Here is a 19274-nt window from a genome sequence, read left to right as displayed (position 1 = left end):
TTCTAAGACATGTTAGTAAATTATTAAGAAGATATTGTATGAATAAAATTGCACTGTAGATTACATGAAGTATCGATTGCTAACTGAAGCACCATTAATTAGTATGGGCATACTGAGAAACCACAACTTTGCATCATAACTCAGAGTGGCGAATAACACAGAAGTGGACTGTTAATGTGAAACTGTCATAAACGCAAAGAAGTGTATTTGAATGTAACACTATGTTAGTGAAAAGACAGAGAGAACAGTCATGATTCATGAAGGGGGACATTGATTGGCAAAGCTGACTCTGTGTGTGTGTCTATGTGTGTGTAGATGCCTGTGCCAGTATGTCAGTGTACCTGGGCCAGCAGAAGGAGCCAGAGGAGTATTCTGCTTTCATTATTCAGGACCCGAAGGAAACATTCCGCACCATCAAGGATATCAGAGAAGTCCTGCAGGACCTGCAGCTCAAACATAATGCCACTGAGCTCATAGACCAGCCAGGGACAATGTACACACAAACGCACACATCCACACACCTACATACACATATTTCTTTACACCCAGAGACTTTATACAAACCCCATTTCCAGAAAAGTTGGAATATTTTCCAAAATGCAATGAAAACAAAAGTCTGTGATGTGTTAATTCACGTGAACCTTTACTTAGCTGACAAAAGTATAAAGAAAAGATTTTCAACAGTTTTACTGACCAACTTAATTGTATTTTGTAAATATAAACGAAGTTAGAATTTGATGCCTGCAACACACTCAAAAAAGTTGAGACAGCGGCAAAATAAGACTGAAAAGTTTATAGGGTAGTCAAGTAACACTATTTTGGAAGATTGCACAATAAACAGGTTTATTGGTATCAGATGAGGGCATCATGATTGGGTAAAAAAAGGAGCATGCACCAAAGGCTCAGTCTTTGCAAGCGAGGATGGGTCGAGGCTCTCTCCTTTGTGTCAAAAGTCATGAGAAAATTGTTAGTCAATTCAAAATGAGCATTTCTCAACGCAAGATTGCAGAGAATTTAAGTCTTTCAAAATCTACATTACATATTATGTACTGTGTACATTGTGAAAAGATTCAGGGAATTCAGAGATATTTCAGTGCGTAAAGGGCAAGGTTGGAAACCACTACTGAATGTGTGTGACCTTCGAGCCATCAGGCGGCACTGCCTGAGAAACTGTCATGCTAATGTAACAAATATAGCCACATGGGCTCAGGAGTACTTCGGAAAACCGTTGTCACTAAACACAGTCTGCCGCTGCATCCAGAAATGCAACCTAAAACTGTATTACACAAGGAGGATTTTATAGAGACATATGTTGCCATTAAGGTGATGTCTCTTCCCAGGAACTCCATGCTTATTTCGCCAGGACAATGCCAGGCCTCATTCTGCACAGGCTACAACAGTGTTGCTCTGTAGACACAGAGTGTGTTTACTTGACTGGTATGCTGTCAGTCCAAATCTGTCTCCTATTGCGTACGTAGGGCGCATCATGAAGAGGAGAATCAGACAGCAGCGCCTGTTGGCAAACCACAGACTGTTGAGCAGCTGATGTCTTATATCAAGCAAGAATAGACAAAAATTCCAAATGCAAAACTGCAACAATTAGCATCCTCAGATCCCACACGATTATAAAATGTTATTAAAAGGAAAGGTGATGTTACACAATAGTAATAATGCCTCTGTCCCAACGTTTTTGAGTGTGTTGCAGGCATCAAATTCTAACTTATTTTATATTTACAAAATACAATTAAGCTGGTCAGTAAAACTACTGAAAACATTTTTTTTGTACTTTTCTCTGTTAAATAAAGGTTCACGTAAATTAACAATTCTCAGATTTTTGTTCTGATTGCATTTTGGAAACTATCCCAACTTTTCTGAAACTGGGGTTTGTCATATAAGGGGAGGCCTGTAATATATTGTTATAGTAACTGTAACGGTACACCACAATAATGAAATCTGAAATAGTTCTGTCCTTAGTGTTATCCTGTAGAGGTGGACTGCCAGTTAGTCAGTTTTTTAATCCTTAAAAATATTTTCAGTTCTTTTCAAACAAGCACATAGTGATACCACATGACTTTCAACAGTGTAGGCAGTAGTGCTTCGTCCATTTATATCAACCGTTCAACAAAAGTTCATCTTCATTTTTACAAAAGTTACTATTTGACAGATATTAGCCGACGTTTCATTCACTTGGTCGCCTTTCTAGATGTCTCAGAGTCATAAGGCAGACTACACACTATCCCGCTTAGCTTCCATAGAGTTATTATTGCACTTTGTGATCAAAAATGGGAACTGCACCAAGCACTAATAAAGGCCCATTGGGACAGGAATCGCATTGCCCCATGCTATTTAAAAAAATTCTTAAGAACGTGCAGTATTTTGTAGCAAATAATAAGAATTAAATGTAATAAAGTCCAGACAGTGTGTCTATGATGTCCAGAACTATTTCTGTAGTAAGATATATTGCAATATTTGGGAGACTCAAAATGAGCTGCTAGATTGGATGCTGGATGACTGTATGTTGTCGACTCTCAACATACATTATGGCGTTTGCTAGATTAATTCACTAGATAGTAGCCAGTAGCATAAGTCAACTGTGATAGCCTCTCTACTTAATTTGATTTGAGGCTGTGTGGTTATTATTGTTGTCCTACTGCACAAACATCTATAATCACGAGCTGCTGCTGAGTGTAGGAAACCAAAGGAATGCTTACTGCTAATAGAACAGTATCTGTAATGTCAAGTGCAAACAGCTCATATTGTCCACACCAGTGTAGATAATAATGATCTGTAAAACATGTTATTGATTAACGACAGGGCTGGGATGATGCATTTTTGTGATGGTTCACTGAAAGAGTTACATCATTAGCAATATGCTATAGTGCTGTAGATTACTGTGGTGTTACATGGTGTATAACATATCATCCAAGGAGAAGGTGCAATACTCCAGTACTAAAGTGCAATAGGAGGCAAAAATTATATATATATATATATATATATATATATATATATATATATATATATATATATACAACCCCAATTCCAAAAAAGTTGGGACAAAGTACAAATTGTAAATAAAAACGGAATGCAATGATGTGCAAGTTTCAAAATTCCATATTTTATTCAGAGTAGAACATAGATGACATATCAAATGTTTAAACTGAGAAAATGTATCATTGAAAGAGAAAAATTAGGTGATTTTAAATTTCATGACAACACCACATCTCAAAAAAGTTGGGACAAGGCCATGTTTACCACTGTGAGACATCCCCTTTTCTCTTTACAACAGTCTGTAAACGTCTGGGGACTGAGGAGACAAGTTGCTCAAGTTTAGGGATAGGAATGTTAACCCATTCTTGTCTAATGTAGGATTCTAGTTGCTCAACTGTCTTAGGTCTTTTTTGTCGTATCTTCCGTTTTATGATGCGCCAAATGTTTTCTATGGGTGAAAGATCTGGACTGCAGCCTGGCCAGTTCAGTACCCGGACCCTTCTTCTACGCAGCCATGATGCTGTAATTGATGCAGTATGTGGTTTGGCATTGTCATGTTGGAAAATGCAAGGTCTTCCTTGAAAGAGACGTTGTCTGGATGGGAACATATGTTGCTCTAGAACCTGGATATACCTTTCAGCATTGATGGTGTCTTTCCAGATGCGTAAGCTGTCCATGCCACACGCACTAATGCAACCCCATACCATCAGAGATGCAGGCTTCTGAACTGAGCGCTGATAACAACTTGGGTTGTCCTTCTCCTCTTTAGTCCGAATGACACGGCGTCCCTGATTTCCATAAAGAACTTCAAATTTTGATTCGTCTGACCACAGAACAGTTTTCCACTTTGTCACAGTCCATTTTAAATGAGCCTTGGCCCAGAGAAGACATCTGTGCTTCTGGATCATGTTTAGATACGGCTTCTTCTTTGAACTATAGAGTTTTAGCTGGCAGCGGCGGATGGCACTGTAAATTGTGTTCACAGATAATATTCTCTGGAAATATTCCTGAGCCCATTTTGTGATTTCCAATACAGAAGCATGCCTGTATGTGATGCAGTGACGTCTAAGGGCCTGAAGATCACGGGCACCCAGTATGGTTTTCCGGCCTTGACCCTTACGCACAGAGATTCTTCCAGATTCTCTGAATCTTCTGATGATATTATGCACTGTTGATAATGATGATATGTTCAAACTCTTTGCAATTTTACACTGTCGAACTCCTTTCTGATATTGCTCCACTATTTGTTGGCGCAGAATTAGGGGGATTGGTGATCCTCTTCCCATCTTTACTTCTGAGAGCCTCTGCCACTCCAAGATGCTCTTTTTATACCCAGTCATGTTAATGACCTATTGCCAATTGACCTAATGAGCTGCAATTTGGTCCTCCAGCTGTTCCTTTTTTGTACCTTTAACTTTTCCAGCCTCTTATTGCCCCTGTCCCAACTTTTTTGATATGTGTTGCTGTCATGAAATTTCAAATGAGCCAATATTTAGCATGAAATTTCAAAATGTCTCACTTTCGACATCTGATATGTTGTCTATGTTCTATTGTGAATACAGTATCAGTTTTTGAGATTTGTAAATTATTGCATTCCATTTTTATTTACAATTTGTACTTTGTCCCAACTTTTTTGGAATCGGGGTTGTGTGTGTGTGTGTATATATATATATATATATATATATATATATATATATATATATATATATATATATGAGTGATTCCACGCTTACGGGTACTGAAATGGGGACATGAACTTATTTTTAAAAATTCACCTAAAACCATTTCTTTTTTTACCATCAGGTCACAAAACATATAATCTTTAATGAATGATATGTTAAAAGATAACTTTAATTTTCTGAGATGTAATAAAAACATATTTATATGCCAAAGTCAGAACGTAACAGAAGTGTTGTGGACATATATATTCTCAATTTTAACAATGTAGAATTACTTTTTGAAACATAGGAAGGTGATGTTTTAGCAAATATAATTAATAAACATGTGTAGTAGAATAAACATACACATTCTTTCAATAAGATTAACATGGTATATAGCTAGATTGTAATTAATTTTTAACAGACGCGAGATGGACAATCGTAACAGAAGTAATGTAACAGACATCATTTTGGAACTCATAGGCTTGACTTTGGCATATAAATATGTTTTTATTACATCTCAGAAAATTAAAGTTATCTTTTAACATATCATTCATTAAAGATTACATGTTTTGTGACCTGATGGTAAAAAAAGAAATGGTTTTAGGTGAATTTTTAAAAATAAGTTCATGTCCCCATTTCAGTACCCATAAGCGTGGAATCACTCATATATATATATAAGCTGCTCCTGTTGTACCAAGGATGTTCTATTGGATTCATATCCGGTGACTGGGAAGGCCACTGAAGAACACTGAACTCACCATCGTGAAGCCAAGTTGAGATGAGTTTTGCTTTGTGACATGGTGTATTATCATGCTGGAAGATAGTAAATTGTGGCCATGAAGGGACCCAAATGGTCAGCAACAAATAATACTCAAATAGGCTGCAGCATTCAAGTGGTGATTGATTGGTATTAACAGGCCCAAAATGTGCCAAGAAAGCATTCCCCACACCATTACATCACCTCCACCAGCCTGGACTGTTGACACAAGGCAGGTTGGGTTCATGGATTCATGTTTTTGGCACCAAATTCTGACCCTACCAACTGTGTGCCTCAACAGAAATGCAAGATTCATCAAACCAGGCTACATTTTTCCAGTCTTCAGCTGTCCAGTATTGGTGAGCCTGTGCCCATTGCAGCCTCAGCTTTCTGTTCTTGACTGACAGAAGTGGAACCCGACATACTCTTCTACTGTTGTAGCCCATCTGTCTCAGGGTTTGATGTTATGCACTCTGAGATACCTTTCTGCTCACCACAGGTGTACAGTGTGGTTATCTACGTTACTGTAGCCTTTATATCAACTCAGACCAGTATGACCATTCTCCATTGTCCTCTCTGCAACAAGGTGTTTCCATCCACAAAACTGCTGCTCACTGGATGTTTTTTCTTTATTGCACCATTCTGAGTAAACTCTGGAGACTGTTGTGTGTGAAAATCCCAGGAGAACAGCAGTTATAGAAAAACTCAAACCAGTCTGTCTGGCACCAACAATTAAGCCACAGTCAAAATCACTGAGATCACAATTTTTTCCCCCATTCTGATGGTTGATGTGAACATTACCTGAAGCTGCTGGCCCATATCTGCAAGATTTTATGATTAGATAGTTGAATGAATGAGTAGCTGGACAGGTGTTCCTAATAAAATGCTCAGTGAGAGTATGTAGAACATTACAAAAAAACAATGGATTAAGCTCTGGCCTTAGCAAAAGTTTATTAAGTTGTTAAGAAAACCTGTTTGGAAAACTGACTTCTGGTCTGGAAAGCTTGTGTTTGGATGCGCCTGCTGTTTTACAGGCACTATACCAGACACCTAAGATCCTGGGGTTGGGGAGCTTCGTGGACATGGCTGGGAATCATTCAATTGTTAAACCCACTTAACTATTAGAGACATAATCTTACCAAATCTGCCTTACCTGACCTTAATTTTGCACTGTAATCAAAGTTTGTCGCTCAAAATACAACCCCAATTTAAAAAAAAAATTGGGATTCTGTGTAAACTGTAAATAAAAACAGAATGTAGTAATTTGCAAATCATGGAAACCCTATATTTCATTGAAAATAGTACAAAGACAACATATCAAATGTTGAAACTGAGAAATTTTATTGTTGTTTGAAAAATATATGCTCATTTTGAATTTGATGTCAGCAACACGTTTCAAAAAAGTTGGGACAGGGACATGTTTACCACTGTGTTGCATCACCTCTACTTTTAACAACACTCTGTCAACGTTTGGGAACTGAGGAGACGAATTGCTGTAGTTCTGAAAGAGAAATGTTGTCCCATTCTTGCCTGATATACAATTTCAGTTGCTCAACAGTTCGGGGTCTCATTTGTCGTATTTTGTGCTTTATAATGTGCCAGATGTTTTAAATGAGAGACAGGTCTGGACTGCAGGCAGGCCAGTTTAGCACCTGGACTCTTTTACTACAGAGACATGCAGTTTTAATATGTGCAGAAAGTGGTTTGGCATTGTCTTGCTGAAAGAAGGAAGGCCTTCCCTGAAAAAGGTTTTTTTCTGGATGGCAGCATATTGCTCTGAAATGTGTATATATCATTCAGCATTAATGATGCCTTCCCAGATGTACAAGCTACCCATGTCATGTGCACTAATGCACGCTCAGACCATCACAGATGCTGGCTTTTGAACTGTGCACTGATAACAACCCGGATGGTCCCTCTCCTCTTTAGCCCATGATTGTCCATGATTTCTAAAAAGAATTTCTCCTTTTGATTCGTCAGACCTCCACTTCGCCTCAGTCCATCGTAAAAGAGCTCAGGCCCTGAGAAGGTGGAGCTGTTTCTGGATATTGTTTATATCTGGTTTTAACTTGCGTTTGTGGATGTAATGAACTGTTTTCACAGACGATGGTTTTCTGAAGTGTTCCTGAACCTATACGGTGAATTGCATGATAGACACGTGTCTGCTTTTAATGCAGTGTCTCCTGAGGGCCTGAAAATCACAGGCATCCAATGTCAGTTTTCAGCCTTGTCTCTTGCATACAGAGATTTCTCCAGATTCTCTGAATTTTTTAATGATATTATGTACTATAGATTATGTGATGGGCGGCACGGTGGTGTAGTGGTTAGCGCTGTCGCCTCACAGCAAGAAGGTCCGGGTTCGAGCCCCGTGGCCAGCGAGGGCCTTTCTGTGTGGAGTTTGCATGTTCTCCCCGTGTCCGCGTGGGTTTCCTCCGGGTGTTCCGGTTTCGCCCACAGTCCAAAGACATGCAGGTTAGGTTAACTGGTGACTCTAAATTGACCGTAGGTGTGAATGTGAGTGTGAATGGTTGTCTGTGTCTATGTGTCAGCCCTGTGATGACCTGGCGACTTGTCCAGGGTGTACCCCGCCTTTCGCCCGTAGTCAGCTGGGATAGGCTCCAGCTTGCCTGCGACCCTGTAGAACAGGATAAAGCGGCTAGAGATAATGAATGAGATGAGATTATGTGATCCCCAAATTCTTTGCAATTTTACATTGAGGAACGTTATTCTTAAATTGTTGCACTGTTTGCCCACACAGTCTTTCACAGAGCAGTGAACCCCTCCCCATCTTTACTTCTGAGAATCTCAGCCTCTCTGGGATGCTCTTTTTATACCCAATCATGTTACTGACCTGTTGCCAGTTAACCAAATTTTGTGTGTGTGTGGGAGGGTGAGTTTAGCATTACACAACTTTTTCAGTCTTTTGTTGCCCTTGTCCCGGCTTTTCTGAAACATGTTGCTAACATCAAATTCAAAATGAGCATATATCAAATAAATAAATAAATAAATAAATAAAATTTCTCAGTTTCAACATTTGATATGTTGTCTTTGTACTATTTTCAATTAAATATTGGGTTTCTATGATTTTGCAAATCTTCACATTCTGTTTTTATTTATGTTTTATTCAGTGTCCCAACTTTTTTGGAATTGGGGTTGTATTTGACTCTACATACTGTCCATTTGGAGCTTTCAGTAACTCTACTTTTTGGTTGGAATTTCAGTAAAGACTTGAAATTACTGTATTGTGATCCAAATGTTTGCAATCTGAAACGTTTAAAAATCTGTAAAGGTTTTTACAGATTTTATGAAATTATGAATTATTAAATTAAAAAATCCTACATTAAGTGTTTTTGGCTGGGCTCATCAGAGAAAAAAGGGCAAGGAGGAAATAGTAGTATAAGAATTAACAGTGCTGGACTCTACACACACTCACAAAATCTTAAACAGTGATCCACAATCCTTACCGCTATAAGAAAATCAGAAAATGATTGCTGATGTTTATTTCTAATTCTCCATTTTTTCCCTTGGTTTTTTTTTTTTTTTAGTGAGAATCCGATCGTGGGGAAGAGGTCCTGACACACTGAGAGTGGTTCATCCCTCCACACCAGCAAGTGACACTGCCCAAAGCCAGACCCTGGGACCCACTCAGTGAGGAATGGAGTGATGGCTGCAGGCTCACAATGAAGAAAAAGACTGATGGAGAGAATCAGCGATTCTCACACTCCGTGCTGCGCCTTAAATCACCTCTGACAAACGTGTGTTAGACTTTTTCACTGAGATAAGCACACACTCTCGATCAGAATGCTGTGACGGATGAGACTCCACCAGTGATACGAGAATATGAATATGGCTGCTAAACAGATGAACTTGACCTCCAGTTTGAAAACAATCCTTTAAAATCCTTCCACATTTTATATGCCTTCGATGTCTGATGTCTTTTATGTGCATCAAAGGGAATTTTCCCAGCTTTTCTATTCTGTCTTTTATATTCGTACATGGAGTGTGTGGATGTGTACACACAATCGCTTTTGGAATAGACACACACACACACACACACACACAAAGAAATGGCACTTTAGACATTTGGAATGATCCAGATGAGTATATTTGATACGCTGTATCGTCACTTGATTGATCAGTTGAATGATCAGATCATTATAACGCTTGTCTCTGTAAAGTTTGTAATCAATATTTTTCTCATGCCAAAGACAATTTTTCAGTTTGATGAGGTGTAAATGGCATTATTTTGGAATACTCACCTTTGAATGATGATCTATATTTCTCATGTCACAAAAAAGAAACATGATTTTTCTTTTTTTATTTGTGATGAACACACGGAATCAGACCTGCTCTGTGATTTTGCACAAGTCTTACACATTTTCTCAGATGGAAGAACAGAGAGATAAACAGGAGTGGAGGAAATGTGGAATTGTGGGCGGATGGAGGGATTCTGGAAAAAATAGATAGGTGAAAGATAGTGATGGAGTTAATACATTCCTTTGAATTATCACATGATTTGCGTGTGTATCCAATCAGGCATTTTTTTTTATTTCTCAGTGTACATTCACTCAGAAAGACAAAGGTCTGACCTTTAGTAATGTATTCCTTTTATTTTATTTTCCTGCTACTTTTACCACATGGTTAACTCAATTTTGTATGACCAGTAACTGTTTTTGTTTTTTTGTTTTTTTTTATGTTTGTTATAAATTGCAGTTGGATAAACAGGGATCTGCTGGTACACTGATGAAATTGTTCAGGTCAAATTTGTTACAGTAGGTACGATCAGGAGAGGCACATTCAACATGTGTTTCTCTACCACGTCTCCAAGCCCCACCTCTTGTATCTGGTTCAATATTTTTTCTTCCTGATCAGTCTTATTATTTCACTGCTGTCCCAACCCCACCCCTGCTCATTTAAGCTTATCTGACATTCCTCTGAATAAATGAAGGATATGTAATGTGCTCAGGTTCAGGTTGTTTTCCCATTTATTTTTCTATAACATTTTTGGGAAGCAATTGCATCACCATGTGTTTAAAGTCACAGGGTGATTCAGGTTCAGCTTACTGTCTTTATGGAGTATTGCATGTTCTCCCTATTTCCATGTGGGTTTCCTCCTGTTTCTGCGGTTTCTTCCCACCTCCTAAAAACAGGCTGGTACTGGAAAAGTGAAATTGCCCTAGATACAGAGTACCAGTCAAAAGTTTGGACACACCTTCAATGTTTTCCTTTATTTTTATTAATTAAAAGACACTTCATGGCTTAAAGTAATGATGGATGTCATTTCTCTTTACGTAGGTGAGCAGTTCTTGATATAATATGGATTACTACAGTTGTGGAATAGGGCTATTTACTGGAGTTTTATTATTTACTGTTTGATCTCAAACGCATTAAGAAGGCAATAAATTGCACTAATTAACTTTTGACGAGGCACACCTGTTAATTGAATAGCATTCCAGGTGACTACCTAAATCTAAAATATGAAACATTTTGTTTTTTAACACTTTTTTTGTTTACCACATAATTCCATAAATGTTCCATATGTCCAAACTTTTAACTGGTACTCTGTGTGTGTGTGTGTGTTGCCCTCTGATGAACTAGTGTTCCATCCAGGGTGTATTCCCATCCCATGCTTGGTCTTCCTGCAATAGGATCCCAATCCACCGCCACCCTGACCAGGATAAAGCAGTTACTGAAGATGAACAAGTGAATCTTCTTGGTGATTGCTCAAACCAAAGTAGTGTGATTGTACACTGGGTGATTTGCTATCATTCGATCAATTGAAAGAACAGACAAATGCATAGCAGGGTCCCAGGTTTGTGCCTGAGCTCAGGTTACTCTCTGTAGAGTTGCTGCACGTTTTCTATGTGTCTGTGTGGGTTTCGTCCCACCTCCAAAAACATACTAGGAGTTGGGTTGACTAAGATGCTGCACTATATGGCTAAAAGTATATGGACGCCTGAGTACTGAACATCCCATTCCAAAACCATGGGCATTAATATGGAGCGAGTCCCTCTTTGCTGTGCAAGAAGTCTCCACTTTTCTGGGAAGGCTGTCGACTAGATTTTGTAATGCGGCTCTGGCGATTTCTTTTTAAGATACTTTTTTGGGCTTTTTTCACCTTTATTGGATAGGACAGTGTAGAGGCAGCACAGGAAATGAGCGGGAGAGAGAGAGACAGGGAGGGATCGGGAAATGACCTCGGGTCAGAATCGAACCCGGGTCCCTGGATTTATGGTATGGCGCCTGAGCCACGACGCCCCAGCACCCTGGCTCTGGTAATTTCTGCCTATTCTGCCACAACAGGCACTTATGTTTGGTCATGAGGCCTGGAGTATAGTGTTCAGTGGGGTTGAGGCTAAGGCTCTCTGTGCAGGCCACTCCAACATTGTCTTTGTAGATTTCACTTCGTGCACAGGGGCATCGTCATACATTTGGACCTCTTAGTACCAGTGAAGGAAAATTGTAATTTAATGACAAAGACATCCAATACAATTCTGTGCTTTCAACTTTGTGGCAACAGTTTGGGGAAGAACTGCATTTGGATGGGATGGTCAGGTGTCCACAAACTTTTGGCAATATTCTGTAAATTACTCTGAGGTGTGAAAGATTGTGTGTGCGTGTGTGCATGATGTACTAGTGCCTCATGCCCGGTGTCCCAGGATAGGTTCCAGATCCACCCCAACCTTGAGAAAGATAACACAGTTAGTGGAAGTGAGTGAGTGAAAGAACAGATGCATGCACAGCATATCCTGTGAATGAGTTATATTTTGTACACAATCCGGCTATCATCAGTCAGTCATTTTGTGTGTGTGTGTGTGTTGTTCGATGTTGTTATTGAAATCTTATTTTTCTCTTCAGAAAATAATTTGCAATAGACTTTTGCCCACATGCATATTTTTTCACACCAGGCTGAAATTATAATGTGAAACATGTCCTCTGTTACAAACGTACAGACTCATCAGACAAGCTGGTCGTGAAAAGTTAATGGGATATAAATGGAACAGGAGATTTTGTTGTATTTGTCCTTATTTACCAAGATTACAAATTCCTTTCAGGTTTTGAGCATTGTAGCTGCATATAGGCAACATGATTGAGCTGTCTGCCAGCTATGTACTGTCACTGAAGGCTTTTAACAGCTCACATTTCCTCTGAGCTAGAAAGTGTTACTATGGGTGTACACTGTGGATTTATTTATTTATTCATTTACACATGCACATACAGGAGTTTGCATGTTCTCCCGAGTCTGCAAGGGTTTCCTCCAGGTGCTTTGATTTCCCCTACAGTCCAAAGACAAGCGGTTAGGTTAACTAGAAACTCTAAATTGTTCAGAGGTGTGAATGTGTGTGTGAATGGTTGAGAGCAGAAAAACTCTATAATAATCCAGTAGAAGGCAATGGGAAACCACGAATGTAATTCTTCCCTAGAACTTTGTTGGCTGAAGTCGTCAGAGCGGACCTGCCATCAGGCAGAACACTAAAGAAGAATATATATATATATATATATATATATATATATATATATATATATATATATATATATATATATATATGTGTGTGTGTGTGTGTGCAAAGTGTTTTTGTGTGTGTGTGTGTGTGTGTGTGTGTGTGTGTGTGTGTGTGTGTGAGAGAGAGAGAGAGAGAGACACAAGAATTAAGATGAAAAAACAGAAATCTGGAGTGTGCATTGGTATTCACAACACCCACCCCCCAATTCATTACTTTGTAGAGCCACCTTTTGCTGCAATTACAGCTGCAAGTCTCTTGGGGTATGTCTCTATCAGCTTTGCACATCTAACCACTGGGATTTTTGTCCATTCCTCAAGACAAAACTGCTCCAACTCCTTCAGGTTAGATGGGTTACGTTGGTGTACAGCAATCTTCAAGTCATGCCACAGACTCTCAGTTGGATTGAGGTCTGGGCTTTGACTAGGCCATTCCAAGACATATAAACATTTTCCTTTAAACCACTCCAGTGTAGTTTTAACAGTATTTTTCAGGTCATTGTCCTGCTGGAATGTGAACCTTCATCCCAGTCTCAAACCTCTGGCTGACTCAAACAGGTTTTCCTCCAGAATTGTCCTGTATTTAGTGCCATACATCTTTTCTTCAATTCTGACCAGCTTTCCTGTCCCTGCAGATGAAAACCATCCCCATAGCATGATGCTGCCACCACCATGCTTCACTGTAGGAATGGTGTTCTCAGGATCATGGGAAGTGTTGGGTTTGCACCACACATGGAGTTTCCCACGATGGCCAAAAAGTTCAATTTTAGTCTCATCTGACTAGAGAATCTTCTTTCATGTGTCTGGGGAGTCTGCCACATGCTGTTGGGCAAACTCCAAACAAGTTTCCTTATTTTTTTCTTTAAGCAATGGCTTTTTCCTGGCCACTCTTCCATAAAGCCCTGCTCTGTGGGGCGTATGGTTTAAAGTGGTCCTATGGACAAATACTTCCATCTCTGCTGTGGAGCTTTGCAGCTCCTTCAGTGTTTGATTGATTGATTGATTGATTGATTGATTGATTGATTGATTGATTGATTGATTGATTGATTCTGAACAGTAAAGAAGAAATATTTTTAAAAAATAAAATAAAAAATGCAATAATCAAAACATCGTCATAAACAAACAGAATAGCGTAGCCACAAGGCAGTAACATAATAATGTTCGGAAAGGATTAAGAAGAAGTAAATAACTTATCAAATCCTAACCCTCTATACCACCGCTAATCAAATGTCACTTTCGGCCATAATAAACTATATATACAAAAGAAAACAAAAGCAAAAAACAAAAAAGAAAATATACCAACATACCATGACAAACCAACATGGTATAATATCGACCAAATCAAATATACAGATACTTATGTTATACATATATACACACATACAATACATATAAGTACATACATATACACACATACCTATAACTATACACATATCCATACATACACAGACACCCATAATATCATAAATATGCATATATATTATATATAATTCTGCATACACACACACACACACACACACACACATATATATATATATATATATATATATATATATATATATATATATATAGACACACAATACTCATTATGATATAAATATATATCTTATATTTGTTATCTTTGGTATCTTTGCTGCATCTCTTATTAATGCCCTCCTTGCCTGGTCTGTGAGTTTTGGTGGGCGGCCTTCTCTTGTCAGGTTTGTAATGGTGACATATTCTTTCCATTTTGCTATAATGGATTTAATGGTGCTCCGTGGGATATTCAGAGTTTGGGATATTTTTTATAACTATACTTCTCCACAACTTTGTCTCTGACCTGTTTGGAATGCTCCTTGAATGTTGTTTGCTTAGTAGTGTTTCAGAGTCAGGGTCCTTCCAGAACAGGTTGATTTATCCAGACATCATGTGACAGATCATGTGACACTTTGATTGCACACAGGTGGATCTTAATCAACTAATTATGTGACTTATGAAGTTAATTGGAGACCTATTCATAATGGCAGGAGTGAATGGCTATGCATCTCATCTGTCTGCTTGTATCAGATCACTCGATGGGTGTTAATACCAGGTGTGAATAGGACCTAACTCCCACCAACATAGAAAATCAGAGTGGTCTCCTCAACCTTCAGTTCAATAAGTCCACACAGCATCAGCAGTAAATAAATTCGCACTTCTTACCTGTAAATGAATTATGTTGTGTAAACCAATATTTACTTTAGATCCATCAGCATCCAGCCATATTAAATCTATAAAATGATGGTTACGTATGTAACTGTGGTTCTATGAATTTTGGATGACCGCCAAAGGCGGTCCTTTAAGCACCTGGATGTCCATCATGCATACGTGCAGGTTGAGTGTTTGTATCAACAAAGTCGCCTGTGACCTGAGTGACATATGCCCCCTGCCCCAGCACTAAAGGCACGTTCACCCAGGAAGTGATCTTCTTGCAAGTATTCTAAGTGACTGCCAAGCCCTGACAGCCATCCGAAATTCATAGAACTGCGGTTACATAAGTAACCATCATTTTATTTCATTTCTGCTGACCGCCAGAGGCGGTGCTTTAACCTCCTAGGGCTTAGCGGTCACATGCGTGGACAGCACTTTATGGAAATTCAGAACAAGAATCCACATATGTGGACATACTTTTTCTCTAAAAGTACATCTTATCAAAAGATGATGCATAGTTTTTATTCTAATCAGGTTCTAATAAGCCCAAATAGCAAAGAGAAATAAAAAATGCATGTAAAAAAAACAGCTTGGGCCTTAGGAGGTTAAGTACCTGGATGACTAATACCAACAAGGTCATGAGGAAGACCTACTTACCCCTTTAAGAGAGCTGTGAAGGAGAAGGAAGAATGGCTGTTGCCACTGGGTTATGAGAGACCATATTAACCCTTTAGAATCTTGCAAATGTGCAGATTGATGTCCATGATGCAGCTGCACAGATATCTGAAAAAGGAACCCATTGTAGGGCTGCCCATGACACAGACACACTCCTCGTTGAGTGACCTCTCACCTGAAGGATTGGGAGACCACTGCCCCATAGGCATAAACAATAGCACCTACAATCCATTTCAACAGCCGCTGTTTAGACAAGGCATGACCTTACCTATGCCCTGTATGACAGACAAACAGTGAACCTGACTGCCAGAGGTCAACAGTGGTTTGAATATAAGTCTTTAATGCTTACATTGGGCACACTAAGTATGCACTCTGCCCCTGCTTGTCCTCTTGAGTTGGGGGCTCAGAAGCTGCCAGACTGAGGGCCTGATTTGTGTAAGAAGATGAAAAGGTCTTTGGGAGAAAGGAAGGGTTAGGCCATAAGGTTACCCCTGTGCCACCAGGATTCCAATGTAGGCACTCTTGGCTCACTGATAAGGGATGCAACTCATCTACTCATCTGGCTGAAGCCATGGCTAAGAGAAAGACTGGCTTCATAGACAAATACTTCAATTCCAACCTCTCTAGAGGTTCAAACAAGGTTGGTACAGTGCATTTAATACAAAGGGCAAGTCCCAAGAGGGTACTGGGTTTCTCCAAGGTGGTCTTAGCCTTTGCACACCCTTAAGAAAGCGTGTCACAAAGATATGGGGCCCAACAGTCATTCCATCTACCCTGTTATGCATGGCTGAGATGACAGCTATATAAACCCTGATGATGGAGGCTGCAAGGCCCTCATCAAGGCAGGATTGAAGAAAACTGAGAATTACTGGTATAGAACAGCATGTCGGTTCCTGATCTTGTGTGTGGCACCATTCAGAAAAAAGCTTCCATCTATTAACGTAGAGCGCATTGGTGGAAGGTCCCTGGGAGCTGTTGATGGTCCTGGATTACAGGATCCTAACAATGGCTCTGGCCCTTCAAAGGCCAGGCCCAGAGTTGCAGCCGAGCTGGGTTTGGATGCCAGATTTGACCCCCCCAGCTGTGAAAGGAGGTCCCATCATACACACTGCAAAAAACTGAAAACTAAATTTGAGGAGAAAATTCCTTAATACTAAAAAAATTATCTTACTGCATGGACATAATTTTACTTGACAAGACATCTTGGAATAAGTTGGTTACAATCTACAACTAGTTTTAATAATCTCAGAGTTGGTGTCTTGTATTCTTCTAATAGGAAATGCTAGATTGTTTCAACTATATTCAAGATATTCTAACTTGTTACATGTGGCAGCGGAGGCATGGCCAAGCATCGGTCTGTGAATAGAGGGCGGAGTCAGGGAAGGTAAGTGGTGGAATCATTGCACCTGATGGGAATTAACCTGTTAGTGTGTCTTCCCCAGTGACCGCACCCTTTAAAAGGAGAGGAGAGCAGAGAAAGGGAGCTCTCTCCCCAACCAGAACACTTGTGTGTGTGTGTGTGTGTGTGTGTGTGTGTGTGTGTGTGTGTGTGTGTGTGTGTGTGTGTGTGTGCGTGCGTGCGTGCGTGGCTGGGAATTTGAGAAAGGCTGAAAAGCAAAAAAAAATAAAGAGTTTGTTGAGAACTCAGTTCTGGCCTGCCGTGCTTCTGTGCTCCACCCACCTGGTCGAATACCACAGTGGTGCCGAAACCCGGGAAAGTGCAGAAGGGAACAACCACATGGAGTCCTCCCCCTTCAAGGACCTGGTCCATGCCCTTGCCACGGTCCAACAGAGCCAGCACCAGGTGCTGATCGCCCTCCAGAAGGAGCAAGAACAACGCTTCGAAGCCCTGGTGCTGGCGCAACAGGAAGATCGCCAGGTGTTCCGGCACCTGCTCGTGTCGGTGGGGGCCCCGATCACCACCGCCGTGGACCCTCCCCACCTCACCCTAACGAAGATGGGTCCGCAGGACGACCCCGAAGTCTTCCTCGCTCTTTTCGAGCAGGCAGCCGAGGCGTGGGGTTGGCTGGTGGAATAGCGCATGGCGTGCCTCCTCCCCCTGCTAATGGGCGAGGTGCAGCTGGCCGTGCTACAGCTCCCCGCTGACAGCCGGCTGGTCTATGCGAACCTCCACAGGGCTGTCCTCCAGCGCATGGGTCGCATCCCGGAGCAGCAGCAGCAGTGCTGTGCCTGGAGGAGGTTGGCCGGCCTTTCGCGTTTGGCCAGCAACTCCGGGACGCCTGCCAGCGGTGGCTGAGGGCCGACAACCACGACACCGAGGGAATCATCGATCTGGTGGCGCTGGAGCAATTCGTCGCCTGACTTCCAGAAGGAACCACGGAGTGGGTCCAGTGCCATCACCTGGCATCGCTGGATCAGGCCATTGAGCTGGTGGAGGACCATATGGTGGCCGTTCCAACGGCAGGACAGCGTGTCTCCCCTTCTCCCCCTCCTCTCTCTCTCTCTCCCCCCCTTCTGTTCCTCGTCCTTGCCCCATTCCCCCACCGCGGAGGCGGGGGCCGGCTCCACCCCAGCCGGCCCGCTGCACCCGCAGTGTCCTACCGTTTCCTACTTCCATGTCTGTGTCTTCCCCCCCTCAGGTGAGTGATCTCTGGAACACTGGTGCAGAGAGGGAGCCTGGGCCGGTATGCTGGCACTGCGGGGAACCGGGGCACCTCCAGCATCAGTGCTCGGCGATGGAGATGGGCGCAGTGGTCCGGATCCCCGATGCGCCGGAGACCACCCTCGATCGGGCCGGAGCGTATCGCATACCGGTGAGTATCCAAGGGGATACGTATCAGGCTTTGGTGGACTCCGGCTGTAATCAGACCTCAATCCACCAAAGCCTGGTGCAAGACGAGGCATTGGGAAGAGCACAGTTGGTGAAGGTGTTGTGTGTGCATGGGAATGTTCACAACTACCCTTTGGTGTCGGTCCACATTCAATTCCGAGGGGAGAAATTTAGAGGAAAGGCGGCGGTTAATCCTTGCCTTACCCACTCGATAATTTTGGGGACTGATTGGCCGGGATTTCAGGAATTAATGATGCATTTAGTGAAGAGTGGGGCCTGCCATAGTTCAGCGGGGGGAGGTCCCGGAATGACATTGGCGGGAGCAGCTGTCACAGAGCTGTCTACGTCATCACCGCATCAGAGTGAGGAGCAGCACGCTCCTCCACCCTCTCTCAAGGATTCCCTCGTGGATTTCCCGTTAGAGCAGTCGTGAGACAAGACTCTGCGGGACGTGTTTGACCAAGTGAGAGTAATCGATGGTCAAACACTCCAGCCAAACGCCACCCCGTCCTTCCCCTATTTTTCCATTATTAAGGATAGATTATACCGAGTGACGCAGGACACTCAGACTAAGGAACAAATAACCCAACTTTTAATCCCAAAGAGCCGCCGGGAATTTATATTCCCGGCAGCTCACTTTAATCCCATGGCCAGACACTTGGGGCAGGACAAGACACTAGCCCGAATAATGGCCTGGTTCTATTGGCCAGGGATTTGCGGCGATGTCCGTAG

The 19274-nt window shown here is 41.4% G+C and overlaps 1 protein-coding gene across 3 annotated transcripts in view; it reads left to right on the top strand.

Moving 5' to 3' along the window:
• The window catches only part of rasa2 (RAS p21 protein activator 2), a 112210-nt gene extending 101843 nt beyond the window's left edge, over positions 1-10367 (top strand). For all 3 annotated transcript variants that reach the window (XM_060923550.1, XM_060923551.1, XM_060923549.1), the window contains exons 23-24: positions 316-493; positions 8952-10367. In XM_060923550.1, coding sequence (XP_060779533.1) covers positions 316-493; positions 8952-8982 — 209 coding nt within the window. In that variant the 3' untranslated portion in view covers positions 8983-10367. The remainder of the gene's footprint in view (positions 1-315; positions 494-8951) is intronic.
• The last annotated feature ends 8907 nt before the right edge of the window (positions 10368-19274 follow it).

Source organism: Neoarius graeffei, chromosome 6 (assembly GCF_027579695.1).
Source record: "Neoarius graeffei isolate fNeoGra1 chromosome 6, fNeoGra1.pri, whole genome shotgun sequence".
In the NCBI taxonomy this organism is placed as follows: Eukaryota; Metazoa; Chordata; class Actinopteri; order Siluriformes; family Ariidae; genus Neoarius; species Neoarius graeffei.
This window is presented reverse-complemented; position numbering and strand designations above follow the sequence as displayed.